This window comes from Danio rerio, chromosome 1 (genome assembly GCF_052040795.2).
Source record: "Danio rerio strain M-AB ecotype USA chromosome 1, GRCz13ab, whole genome shotgun sequence".
In the NCBI taxonomy this organism is placed as follows: Eukaryota; Metazoa; Chordata; class Actinopteri; order Cypriniformes; family Danionidae; genus Danio; species Danio rerio.
In genome coordinates, this window is record NC_141021.1 from 60,270,001 (window position 1) to 60,283,813 (window position 13,813).

Sequence of the window (13,813 nt, forward strand, 5' to 3'; positions counted from 1 at the left end):
AATACAGTAAATAAAAATACATTAAAATGAACAAAATAATACAAAATAAATATATTAAATAAAAATACAGTAAATAAAAATACACTAAAAATGATCAAAATATTAAAAATAAACATGTGCTCCCTCCAACACTGGGTCAAATATAGGTTAAAAAGTTTTTTTGATATTTAATTGAAACTATCAACACTGGGTTTGTCCATATTTGACCCAATAGCGGGTCACAACAACTCAACATGCATATGAGTGCAGTCATATTTTTGATAATTAGTTTGTTTAATTTTAATGCATTTTGGCAAACTAAGCTAGCACATTTAATAGAGAGTACTTAGTACTAGTTAGGTAGCTAAATTTAGCAACTAACAAGCCTAACTGGATAATGATCACTTACCGTCTTTGTCCTGAAGAGGGAGCTGTTACTACATCTGCGTTCACTTAAAGGGACAGGTCACCCAAAAATATCAATTCTGCCATCATTTACTCACCCTCCATTTTTCTTATCAGATACATTTGAGCTTCTTTCTTTGGTTGAACTCAAAAGTAGATATTTTGAAGAATGCTGCAAACCTTTGACTTCCATGTAGCATATATTTATTTTAAACTGATGTTGTTTACAAATGCACAAACAGCAAATATTACTATAATAATGAACTAATGTCCATTTATATGGTACAAAGGTCTATCTTTTGGGAAGTTTCAGCCCATGTGACAGATTTTATTCCTCATTTCAGAGTGTTTATTTATTATTAACCCTTTAACTGTTGTTATTGAGATTATAGTCTTTCAGCATAAACACTGACTGTAGAGTTTTATGTTGATTTGTGAGGCATCATCACTTGGTGTCTTCTCAGAATGACCACAGGACTTGTAGAGCTGCACATCGATGGATTACTCTTCAGTGTTTGGACTCTCAGCAGTGAATATTAAACCACACTGAACTGAACTAAACCGAACTGCAACTCTGAAAACTGGACTGACACCGTTTACATTTACTATAATCTTTTATGTGAAGCTGCTTTGACAATCTACTTTGTAAAAGCGCTAGAGAAATAAAGATGAACTCAACTGACACACGAAAGCAGTGCCAGCAGAGATTTCCATCTGCCAGCATGAACTAAACGCCTTTCAGTTTCGATTTTAGTGCAGAACTTTCACAAGAGCAAACCACAGAGAAACCAGCGGAAGAACCTGGCAGTGAGATTACATAACACACACACACACACACACACACACACACACACACACACACACACACACACACTCACACACTCACACACTCACACACTCACACACTCACACACTCACACACTCAGATTCACTGGAGGTTGGTGATGATGATGAGGGTGTCTTTGATGTGTGTTTGATCGGTTTCTTGTGTGTGTTTTTGGTTTGTTTCAAGTTCTCAAGCACAAAAACCACAATACTTCAGCTGAGCAGATCTTAAACACACTCACAACATCATTTTATAGCAGACCATGACAAAAGAAAGAAACAAACAAACAATAACAGCACATTTCTGAAAAGTAATGAAAACCTGATGAACACAATTCCTCCATCCTGCAGTGAGTTTAAAGAGATGTGATCCAAAAATAAACATTAAGTCTGTTTTTAAAGTCTAGCTCAGGACTCCAATGCTCTTCAAAATAAATTATTTAACCTTTTATAGGGCACTCTATAGTGTAATGTGGTTTATTAAAAGATGTATACCGTTTTGAACTTGCTGAAAATGTTATAAACAATCACAACAAACTGGCCTGAAACACAAAATGACAAAGAAAAATACTCTCTTCCACAAATGTAAAAGTGAAAGTGAAAACAAAAAGCGTGCATTCGAAAGGTGCCTCAGTATTTGAATATGCCTCCCCTTGTGGGTATTAAAGGAACTGCAGCACTCGTGATCATCAGAAACAACTGCTGTTAGATTTAGAGTTATTCTAAATCTAGAGCTGTTAGAGTTATTCATTCGTTCATTCTCTTTTTAGCTTAGTCCCTCTTTTTATCAGGTGTCGCCACAGTGGAATGAACCGCCAACTCATCCAGCACATGTTTTATGCAGTGGATGCCTGTCCAGCTGCAATCCCTCAATTGATTGAATAACTGCAATTAGACCGCATTTAATCATCATGACAGGCCTAATTAAACTCTGAATCACAGTTTTCTCTGATGACTGTAACAATTCACAATTTTTGCATCAAAAATTTTTGTATTGTACAAAATAAATGATAAATGCATCAAAATGAACAACCCGTTCCAATGTTATTTCATGTGTAAAATATAATCACCTAATGTTCAGGTGGTATCTCAGTCATTAACTTTTGTACAGAAATCAAACATGCACAGTGACTTTCCATTGAAGTACACTATTAGTATTGTACGCTCAGTTTCTCACCTTATTTGCATAGGCTATACTCTGGTATATTTTATTTGATTTTCAGGAAAATAAATAAAATACGTTCTTACTCTAGTTTATACAAATGATAAGTATATCTTATTTTAAAGATAAATTTAGATGTCAAAAATCATCCTCATGGCGCCTCCTGCTGGTCAAAAGTGACTAAACGTGTAGTACATTTCTGATTAATTATGAAACAAAAACAACACCAGCCAGTCAGGAACTCACAGTAAACCACTAAATATGATAGTAAATATCTAGACATCTTTTGAAAAGTAGATATACATTTATCCAGGATTATGTGTTACCAACTTTACATATCCGATATACAACTTTACATGTATTTGTATTGTTTATATATGAACCTGTACTTCTGAAAACGCATATACATGATAGAAATTGAATATTATTTATAATATACTTATAAAATCGAAGAGGCTGATTAAAAAAAGCTCTGTTGAATTACCTGTAAACTGTAAAACATTGATTAGTTAACTTTACTTAAAAAAAGGAACTAAACAGTTGCCTCGAAGTGATTATGTAAACAAACTTGGCGCATAATTACCAAAATTAAGTTAAAAAGCTTAGCAGTTTCAAGTTACAAACTCACTTTAAGTAAAGTCAACTTGTCATTTTAAGGCAACACGTTTACTCACATTAATGTGTTTAAAGTCACGTTTACTCACATTAATATGTTTAAAGTCAAGTAACTGATCGCTTTTTACAGAGTACAGATGCCGTCTTATTTCTATTTGAGATGATTCTCAACCCCAAAAACATAAGGAAGTGAAAGAGAAAATAGACAGACGCAGACAGACACGCACGGATTTATGCTTTGAACTCTTTGGTTAGAACTCATTCATCATGTGGACAGTTCAGTGTACAGTCGTGTGCTTCTGCATCTGCACAGGTGAGTGCCGTCGCTTTACTGTAAAACAGGAGCTCCTCCAATTCAGCTTCAGAAACTATTCGCTCTGCTTCAATGAACTATAAATTAATAATGGTTTAAAAACAGTATAGTGATGTTACAAAATATGTATTTATTATATAAATTGAGTCTCTTTATTTGGTTGACAGAATTGGAGAGCGTCTGAAAACACTGTGATTTTAACATTTACTATTGCTGTATTTAATATGTACATTTAAAACTATATTTAGACTATTTGCTTTTGTTTTGAATGTTAAAGTCATTTGTTTTGAATGTTTTTTTTTTGCAAAAATTGTCATTTAGAGCCTTTTTGTAATAAATAAATAAATAAATAATAAATAAATAAATTAATTAATTAATTAATAAATAAATTAATTAATTAAAAACGCATGCTTTCAGACATGCTTATTTTCAGTTTTAGACAACACAATACCACTGCTAGATCATGTTTATACTTCAGAATAATTATGAAACTAATATTTGTACATAATGATTTAGCATTATATATTTCTATGTGCAATAACCCACCAAGGACATAAAAAAAAGTTATGAATTTTTTTTTATGGAAAAAATGCTCAACAGCACAGTGGCTCAGTGGTTAGCACTGTTGCCTCACAGTAAGAAGGTTGCTGGTTCAAGTCCCGGCTGGGTCACTTGGCATTTCTGTGTAGAGTTTGCATGTTCTCCCCGTGTTTTCGTGGGTTTCCTGCGGGTGCTCCGGTTTCCCTTACAGTCCAAACACATGCGCTATAGGCAAATTGAATAAACTAAAATGTCCGTAGTGTACAAGTGTTCGAATGTGTGAATGGGTGTTTTCTAGTACTGGGTTGCGGCTGGAAGATTATCCACTGCATAAAACATATGCCAGAATTGTAAGTGGTTCTATTGTGGCAACCTCTAAAATAGAGGCTAAGCTGAAGGAAAATTATTGAATGAATAAATTAATCTAAAAATCCAGGAAACCCATGGAAACAGATTTTTTTTTTCCATAGTAGGGTTTAAATTCACTAGTTTGCATTTCAAAAACGAAGTATAGTTGACACAAATCACAACAGAACAGTATAGAATTAATATTTCCCAAATGTTTTTCATTTCCAGCTTTTCTACCAAAAATTAGTAGCATTGTTATCACTGAATATGAGGGGAAAAGCATTACATTTCGCACCAGCTACCCAGAGGGCTTTGAGACAAACAGCAAGTACTTCGGCAGATCAGACACATTTTTCTCTGAGAAACTAGTAGAGACTTCAGAATCTAACCGATGGACGATACACGGCAGATTCGCTATTTTCGACAACACATCCGGCCGCCTCATCATCGCCACCATCTTGAATTTGACCATGGAAGATTCCGGCTCGTACACTGTGGGTGTGGATGTGACACTGCTGCCTGATTATGATGCTGAAATACAGCTGACTGTAATGAGAGGTGAGAGACAGTCTTTGACATGTAGCCTAAGCATTGCTTCACACATTGTCGAATGCAGAAGTCATGTGGCCTAGAGGGAAAAATAATTAAAGTTTTACCTTTCTGCACAGCTAAAGCTCAGAAAACCACAACACCACCACAGAGACTCACAACACCATCACTGAGACTCGCAACACCATCACTGAGACTCGCAACAACATCACAGAGACTTGCAACAACATCACAGAGACTTGCAACACCTTCAAGAGGTACCATACTAAACCCAAGGGATTTTTAACTGTTACAAAACTATTTTCCCTGCTGAACAAAAGACAGCATAAACAAGTCCAAGCTAGATCCAGAACATTAGATCCAAGCCAGTAGATCCAGACCACTAGATCCAGACCACTAAATCCAAGCCACTAGGTCCTCTACTTCATAGCCACAAAAATCCAGACCACCAGATCCAGAACACTAGATCCAGTCTAATAGACGCAGATCATTAGATCCAGTCCACTAGGTCAAGACCAATAGATCCAGGTCAATAGATCAGTACCACTAGTTTATGACCACTAGATCAAGGCCAGTAGATTCAGAGCTTTAAATGCAGACCACTAGATTAAGATCAGGAGATCCAGGCAACTAGGTTCAGGTCACTAGATCAAGACCACTAGATCCAGACTGCTAGATCCAGGCCATATTCAATATAGTGTGTCCTGAAATATGTGGGTCTGCAGCTGGACATTACCAGATTAAACCAGCCTGGAATTGGCCAAAACAAATGCCGTCTTATTTCTATTGGAGATGATTCTCAACCCCAAAACATAAGGAAGTGAAAGAGAAAACAGACAGAATCAGACAAACACGCACTGATTTATGCTTAAACTCTTTGGTTGAAACCATTCATCATGTGGACAGTTAAGTGGACAGTCTTGTGCTTCTTCATCTGTACAGGTGAGTACCATCACTTTACTGTGTTTCCCAGTTCTGGGTATAGCGGCTGGAAGGGCATCCCCTGTGTAAAACATGCTGAAATAGTTAGCGGTTCATTCCACTGTGGTGACCTCTAAAATAGAGATTAAGCTGAAGGAAAATGAATGAATCTAATAAACCCATAGAAACAGATTTCTTGAGTGTTGTGGCCTAGATTTAATGGTCTGCATTTAGTGGCCTGGATTTAGTGGCCATGATTTAATGGTCTGAACCTAGTGGCCTGGATCTAGTAATCTGGATTTAGTGGTCTAGCGACAGCGAGAAGGTCACTGGGTCGAGCCTCGGCTCAGTTGGCGTTTCTGTGTGGAGTTTGCATGTTCTCCCTGCGTTTGCGTAGGTTTCCTCCCGGTGCTCCGGTTTCCCTAACAGTCCTAAGACATTTGGTACAGGTGAATTGGGTAGGCTACATTTGTAGTGTATGAGTGTGTGTGTGAATGTGTGGGTGGATGTTTCCCAGGGATGGGTTGCTGCTGGAAAGGCATCCGCTGCGTAAACACTTGAGCTGACAAGAAAGAAAAATGAATAGTTTGCATGTCAAACTTCGAAGTATAGTTGAAAGATCACGACTGAACAGTATAGAACTAATATTTCCCAAATGTTTTTCATTTCCAGCTTTTCTACCAAAAATTAGCCGTGCTATTACTGAATATGAGGGGAAAAGCATTACATTTAGCACCAGCTACCTAGAAAGCTTGGAGACAAACAGCAAGTACTTCAGCAGATCAGGTTACTTCTGTGAGAAACTGGTGGAGACTTCTGAATCCAACCGTTGGACAACACACGGGAGATTCGCTATTTTCGACAACACATCCACACACCTAATTACCACCACCATCTTGAATTTGACAGTGGAAGATTCCGGCTTGTACATCGTGGCCGTGGATGTGACACTGTGGCCTGATCCTGAGACTGAAATACAGCTGACTGTAATGAGAGGTGAGAGACAGTCTTTGAGATATAGCCTAAACATTGCTTCACACATTGTTGAATGCAGAAGTCATGTGGCTTAGAGGAAAAAATAGTGAAAGTTTCACATTTCTGCACAGCTGAAGTGCAGAAAACCACGACACCACCACAGAGACTCACAACACCATCACTGAGACTCACAACACATTCAACAGGTACCCGAGTAAATCAGAGGGACTGTGAACTTACAATTTCTTTTTTCCGTGCTGAAAAGCAAAGCTGCTTAAACCAACACAAGCTGGGTGGTTTAGCTGGTCGATCAGGCGAGTTTTAAAGGGGTTTTAGCCACTTTCAGGCTGGTTTTAGCTGGTCAGGTGAAATTTATCCAGTTCCAGGCCCGCATACCCTCTCAAGTTTCAGACCACTGGATCCAGACCACGAGATCCAAGCCACTAAATCGGGATCACTAGTACCAGGCTACTAGATCCATGCCACTAGATCCAGGTCTCGATTTTCAAACTGCTAGATCGAGACCACTAGCTTCAAATCACTGGGTCTAGAACACAAAGTCCAAGCCACTAAATCAAGATCACTGAATCCAAGCCACTAGATTAAGACCACTAGATCTAAGCCACTTGATACAGGCCACTAGGTCCAGACCATTAAATCATGGCCATTAGATCTAGACCACTAAATCCAGATTACCAGATCCAGGCCACTAGGTTCAGACCATTAAATCATGGCCACTAATTCCAGGCCACAAGTATCCAGACCACCATATTCAGGCCACTAGATCAGTTCTAATAGACCCAGGGCACTAGACCCAGATCATTATATCAAGACCACTAAATCAAAGCCAATAGATTCAAGCCACTAGATTAAGGCCACTAGATCCAAACCACTAGATCCAGGCCATTGGGTCTAGAACATGAATTCCAAGCCACTAGATCAGTGGTCACCAAACTTGTTCCTGGAGGGCCGGTCTCCTGCAGATTTTAGCTCCAACCCTAATCAAACACACCTGAACAAGCTAATCAAGGTCTTGTTAGGTATACTTGAAACATCCAGGCTGTGTGTTGAGGCAAGTTGGAGCTAAATCCTGCAGGGACACCAGCCCTTCAGGACTGAGATTAGTGACCCCTGCACTAGATCAAGACCACTGAATCCTAGCCACTAGATTAAGGCCACTAGATCCAGGCCACTAGGACAAGACCATTAAATCATGGCCAATAGATCTAGACCACTAAATTTAGATTACCAGATCCAGGCCATTTGGTCCAGAACATTAAATCATGGCCACTAGATCTAGACCACTAAATTCAGATTACCAGATCCAGGCCATTAAATCATGGCCACTAAATCCAGGCCAAAAGTATCCAGACCACCAGATTCAGGCCACTAGATCCAAGCTAATAGACCCAAGGTGCTATACCCAGGTCACTATATCAAGACCACTAAATCCAAGCCACTAGATCCAATCCACTAGGTCCAAAACATTAAATCATGACCACTAAATCTAGGCCACAAGGATCCAGGCCACAAGAATCCAGACCACTAGATGCAGGCCACTACATCCAGTCTAATAGATCCAGGCCAGTAGACCCAGCCCACTAGACCCAGGCCACTAGATCAAGTCCACCAAATCCAAGCCACTATAGATCCAAGCCACAAGGTCCATAACATTAAATCATGGCACCTAATCCAGAGCACTAGATCCAGTCTACTAGATCGAGGCCAGTATAGTAAACCTAGCTCTAGATCTGATGGTTATGTGATTTATAGTTTGTGTTTGTTTGTGTTTTTTTTTTTGTTTTTAATTATTATTGTCTACACCTTCAAGCCTAAACCTACCCCTTACAGCAATAAAATGATCAGTCAAAACCAGTTATATCCAGCTTAAAGCAGCTAAAACCAGCCTTGAACTGAACAAAACACTTCTCAAATCTGACTGGTCAATCAGTTAAAACCATAGTCTTTTTAGGGGGGCTGCCTTTTAGAAGGCAGTGTATATTTTATTTTTTCATATATATTGATTAACTTTTAAATGTTGTGTTTCAGTTGATGTCCACAACACAAATATCCCTGCATATATCACACCACAGAACAAGGCCAATACAGGTACTGCAGGTATTACAGTGTTTACTCATCAGTTTATTCGTTTCAAATGTTCTGTCCTATCAGTTGTGGCATTTGATCTGATTGTCTTTCACTTGTTCATCCGTTTTGTTCTTTAAGAATCGATTTCTTTTTAAATGCATCTAGACTTAGCTTATATCTATTTGTTTACTAGTTCTGACAGTCCTGTGAGTCCTGATTTTTCATATTCCTGTTAGCAGTTCTGAGCATGTTTGGGTTAGTGTTTATTATAACTCTGATGACACCAGTTCTGCAAATATCTCTACACAGAAAATAGATAGTTTCCCTTCCTCTCTCAGTTTCTTTCTTTTGTATAAACGAGGAGTGTTTTTAATCAGGTGTTTTATCAGCTCGTTTCTCTTTTTCCCACAGAACCCCACCTCAGCTTGATGACAGTGCTGATGGTGGTGTGTGCTTGCACATTTCTGCTGGTGTGTCCGTTCAGTCTGTTTAAACTGTTGAAATTGTCTAGCGTCTGCAAGTGGTCAGGTGAGGCAACTTCATGAGTCTTTCTACACAATATTTATTAATAGATTTATCATCTCCTTTTTTTATGCTCCAGCTTCTGTGCCTTACCACACCAGGAATACATCAGCTCAAGTTACTGTAAGTTTGTAAATAATCACATATGTAGGATTCACACGTGTTACTGCTTAAGATATGTTTCCATTCAAAGATGTGAGTTACATTTATGTGCAAAACTGGAATATTGCATGAAACATTAATGAACAAAGCAGCATTTCCAGACTATGGGAAACAAAAGAGAACAATATTATCATTTAAACCTGCTCAGATCTTGCTGAGAGAAGTGTAGTTTGACGCATTGGGATTTGCCACTGTGGTGTTTTTCTTCTCTAATAAATGAGTTGCGCCTCAGAAGACGAAATGCAATGAACGCAATGAATTTGATGGCTTTTGTTGGTGTGAGACGCTCTTTGGGAGTGCAGACAGATGCTCAAGAAAGTTCTGGAAAAAATATTAATAGAAGAATAAAAGTAAAAATTCATAGACAAACTTGGTGGTGGCTTGAGAAAGCAGAGTTTGAACGTTTGAAGAAGTTTAAATAACTGAAGTAGTTTTTAAGGAGTTTGAAACAGTTATGACTACATATAGGTTAGCATGTTTCTATTATGGATCGACATGTTTCTTGCTAGGCTGTTGATGGGGGGTTCTGAGTGGTTGCTAGGTGGTTGCTAAGGCCTTGCTAGGGTGCTTTGAATGGTTGTTAAGGTATTGCTAGGTGTTTTCTATGTGATGTTTTATGTGTTTGCTAGGGTGCTCTTAGTGGTTGCTTAGGTGTTGCTAGGTGGTTGCTAACTGTTCTAGGTTGTTGCTAAGGTGTTGCAAGGGTGCTCTGATTGGTTGCTTAGATGTTGGTAAGGTGTTCTAGGTTGTTGTTAAGGTATTGCTAAGTGGTTGCTAAAGTGTTCTGAATGGTTGTTAGGTGGTTGCTAAGGCGTTGCTAGGGTGCTTTGAATGGCTTTTAAGGTGTTGCTAGGCGGTCACTATGTAGTGTTTTATGTGGTTGCTAAGGCGCTCTGAGTAGTTGCTAAGGTGTTCTAGGTTGTTGCTAAGGTGTTGCTAGGTGGTTGCTAAGGTGTTTTAGGTTGTTGCTAAGGTGTTGCTAGGTGGTTGCTAAGGTGTTATAGGTAATTGGTATGGTGTTGCTAAGGTGTTCTGATTGGTTGCTAGGTGGTTGCTTAGATGTTACTAAGGTGTTCTAGGTAGTTGATAAGGTGTTGCAAGGGTATTCTGATTGGTTGCTAGGTGGTTGCTAAGGCATTTCTAGGTGGTTGCTTAGGCTTTCTAGGTCATTTCTAAGGTGTTGCTAGGTGGTTGCTAGAGTGTTCTGAGTGGTTGCTAGGCAGTTGCTAAGGTTTTGCTAGGTAAGTGCTAAGGCATTGCTAGGTGGCTGCTGGGGGTGATCTGAGTAGTTGCTAAGGTGTTGCTAGGTGGTTGCTAAGGTGTTGCTAGGTAGTTGCTAAGGTGTTCTGAGTAGTTGTTAGGCAGTTGCTAACAAATTACCATGGTTCTAGTATGAATTAGCATGTTGCTAACATGTTTCTAGCATAAATTAGCTTGCTTTTAGCATGATTCTAGTATGAATTAGCATGTTGCTAACATGTTTCTAGCATAAATTAGCTTATTTAAAGCATGGTTCTAGTATGAATTAGCATGTTGCCAGTATGTTTTTCCAGTAAAGACTAGCATTCTGTAGGCATACATTTATTATGAATTAGCATGTTGCTAGTATAATTAGTATGTTTGTAGTATAGATTGCCATGCTGTATGTATGTTTCTGGTATTATTAGTGTGTTATTATGCTTGTTAGTATGTTTCTTTTATGAATTGGTATGTTGTTAGTATGTCCAATGTAAAGTCAATGGCAGTTCCTTTAAAATGGAATTATATGGGATAGTTGCTACGGTGCAGTAAGTGATTGCTAGGGTGTGGCTATTAAGTTGAATGGTCATCATTGATTGGCAGATTAGAAGTCTGAGTTAAATGACCTCAACCCTTAAGTCTATGACAGTCTGGCGGTGTATGACGGCATTGTTTTTAAGTGTATGACAGTCTGGCGGAAAGTTATGAGGTCACAAAGTTTGGTCCAATGTTAAGTCAATGAGGCTTTTGCAAAATTTCCAGGACAGTTTTCGGAAAACCTTAAGTAAGATCAGTTGGAAAAGATATTGCAACTTAATTAAGTATAGTTTGGAGGTTTGGAGTTAGTTTGGTGGTTGGAATATCAAAGGTCTAGGAGGAGATGGTTCTTAAAAAAGTCTAAGAGGACGGAAGAATAATAAGTTTGATGTATATCAGTGTTTTGGCTTCCTCAAGCCACCATAATAATATTGAAGCACTGTAATGATGGGCTGAGGCATTTACATTTAGCAAAACAACATTTCAGATCTGCAGTAATGGAAAGCTGGAAACATGGAGATCTGGAACCAACATTAATGACACAAAGACCCTCAAACACACGATTATATATGACCATCATCAGACAAAAGCTACATCGCAGCATACAGACCGAGTTATGCACATATTTACTTATCAAATAAAATTCTCTATCACACTCATTTGTGCATTTTCAAAATTTAAGCGCATGTTAGAATTTCCATTACACATTTTTTATGTGATATTCCAAAATGTGCATCAAAATATGGATGGAAACACAGCTAGTGATACTGAGGTAGATTTTGAAGTTTACTATTAAGAATGTTTTGTTTTTGCAGGAGGAATATGTGAAAATGGTCCCAGTTGGTCTTCCAGACTCCCTTACGGATAACTGTACGATTGGCAAGGACTTACAGAGACATGTATATGTAGAAATGGAAACAGATGCCTGCTATGTAGATCCACTACAGAATCTGGATCCAGTCTACACAGAAATGAACCCCAATTTGGTGCAAGAGTCAATTTATCAAACCATTGACTAACAACACAACTCTGAGATTTCAGACAGTCCTTATTTTTCTTCATTTTTTTTTTTTTTTTGCAATAATTTACCTTATTAAACTATGCAAGGGTTATTTTGTTCTAGCTTACATTAATTAACTAACAATGTTAAACACATATAAAGTGATACATAATTTTAGCTTATGTTACTTTTAAAATGTATCAATATTTTTGAATCTTGATTAACATTATTTTAATAATAATAATAATAATTCCTTACATTTATATAGCACTTTTCTGGGCACTCAAAGCGCTTTACACAATGGGGGGGGTCATTTTGTGCCAGACCACACACCACACACCAGCTGATTGGTGGAGAGGAGACAGTGATGAAGCCAATTGAATATTGAATTGGTTAGGAGGCCATGATGGACATGGGATTTTTAACGACCACAGAGAGTCAGGACCTCGGTTTAACATCTCATTCGAAAGACGGCGCTCACTAAGCAGTATAGCGTCCCCGTCACTATACTGGGGCACAGACCGCAGGTTGAGCGCCCCCTGCTAGTCTCACTAACACCACTTCTGGCAGCAACCTAGCTTTCCCATGCGGTCTCCCATCCAGGTACTGACCGGGCGCAGCCCTGCTTAGCTTTAGTGGGCGACCATGTGAGCGTTGCAGAGAGTCAGCTGCCGGCAAATGTTGACTAATGTTAAGAAAATATTAACATGTGACCACCAAAAAATCATGTATGATCTGAAAGCTCATAAGTAAACTAATAATTGTACCAACATTTTTGTTCACATCTGTACACTACCTGACAAATGTATTGCAGCCTATTCAAGTTTTAGGATCCTTTGATCAGTGGCGTAGCGGACGGGCCCGCAGGGCACGCACCGCGGGGGGGCCCCGCGTGATTAGGGGGCCCCATGTCGTCGCGATTTTCAATAATTGAAAATCCAGGAACCGCAATAATCAAACTCTTGGGAACAACTGTGGACGGAACCAAAGTTCACAGGTCTGTGTTCTCTGAACACCTCTCAAGCGGTCGACTACTTCATTCTGATTGCTTGCCGCCGAACCGCGTCATAGCCAATGAAGACGCGCCGCTGTTTCTCGCCGCCGGTTCTCGTTAAAAAATGAATGACTTCTGGCTACTTTGACGCTCTCGCCGCTTTCGGTTTGTGATCGCTCCTCAGTTTGTGAAAGATTCCCCGCGTTGTCGCTCCACTCCGCCTCCTTTCCCCGCTCCTCAATTTGTGACATAGATATATACACTAGATATTGTATAGGGACACTGAACATGCGTCAATAGCGCCGCCACATTGGTACAGTGCTCCCAGGACAAATGTCATTCAACTGCACTAGTCAAGACAGTGTTATTACGTGAAGATGCAGGACTTTAGCGCTGTCTACGGGTGTAGTAACGAGCAAACAAAGAAAACAAAGCACAAAGGCAGAACATTTCATAGGTAAGATTAAGTTTTTTTACAGGAAAACTCCCGATCATAGACATATGTATATATGTGTATATCTCTGGCTCTGCGTGTAGATGTTATGTACTAATACTGAGACACGCACAGACATATGATGATGCAGAAATGTGTGCAGAAATGAGACTACAGTTCACGTTGCGCCACATTTGCATCACCGC

The 13,813-nt window shown here is 39.0% G+C and overlaps 2 protein-coding genes across 6 annotated transcripts in view; one reads left to right on the forward strand and one right to left on the reverse strand.

The window, feature by feature from the left end:
- Positions 1–13,813, reverse strand: part of sc:d0284 — a 39,937-nt gene that overhangs the window by 14,280 nt on the left and 11,844 nt on the right. Inside the window, exon 1 of one of the 2 annotated variants that reach the window (XM_087234888.1) lies at positions 133–252. The exons of the other annotated variant lie outside the window; for it this stretch is intronic. The gene's annotated coding sequence lies outside the window, so the exon portion shown is untranslated. Of the gene's footprint in view, positions 1–132; positions 253–13,813 lie in introns of those variants that run through there. 2 annotated transcript variants of the gene reach the window in all.
- On the forward strand, positions 3,247–13,809 carry LOC137495309 (uncharacterized). 4 transcript variants are annotated; one of them, XM_087238145.1, is made up of 9 exons: positions 3,247–3,299; positions 4,416–4,745; positions 4,856–4,993; positions 6,330–6,653; positions 6,764–6,838; positions 8,682–8,750; positions 9,132–9,248; positions 9,322–9,365; positions 11,996–13,809. In XM_087238145.1, exons 1-9 carry the CDS (start codon positions 3,254–3,256, stop codon positions 12,197–12,199), a joined length of 1,347 nt encoding a protein of 448 aa, XP_087094271.1. In that variant the 5' UTR covers positions 3,247–3,253; the 3' UTR covers positions 12,200–13,809. The 4 variants fall into 4 exon arrangements, with proteins under 4 accessions (XP_087094271.1, XP_087094272.1, XP_087094273.1 ...); XM_087238146.1 differs by having other exon boundaries at positions 8,682–8,741; positions 11,996–13,705; XM_087238147.1 differs by having other exon boundaries at positions 6,567–6,653; positions 11,996–13,705.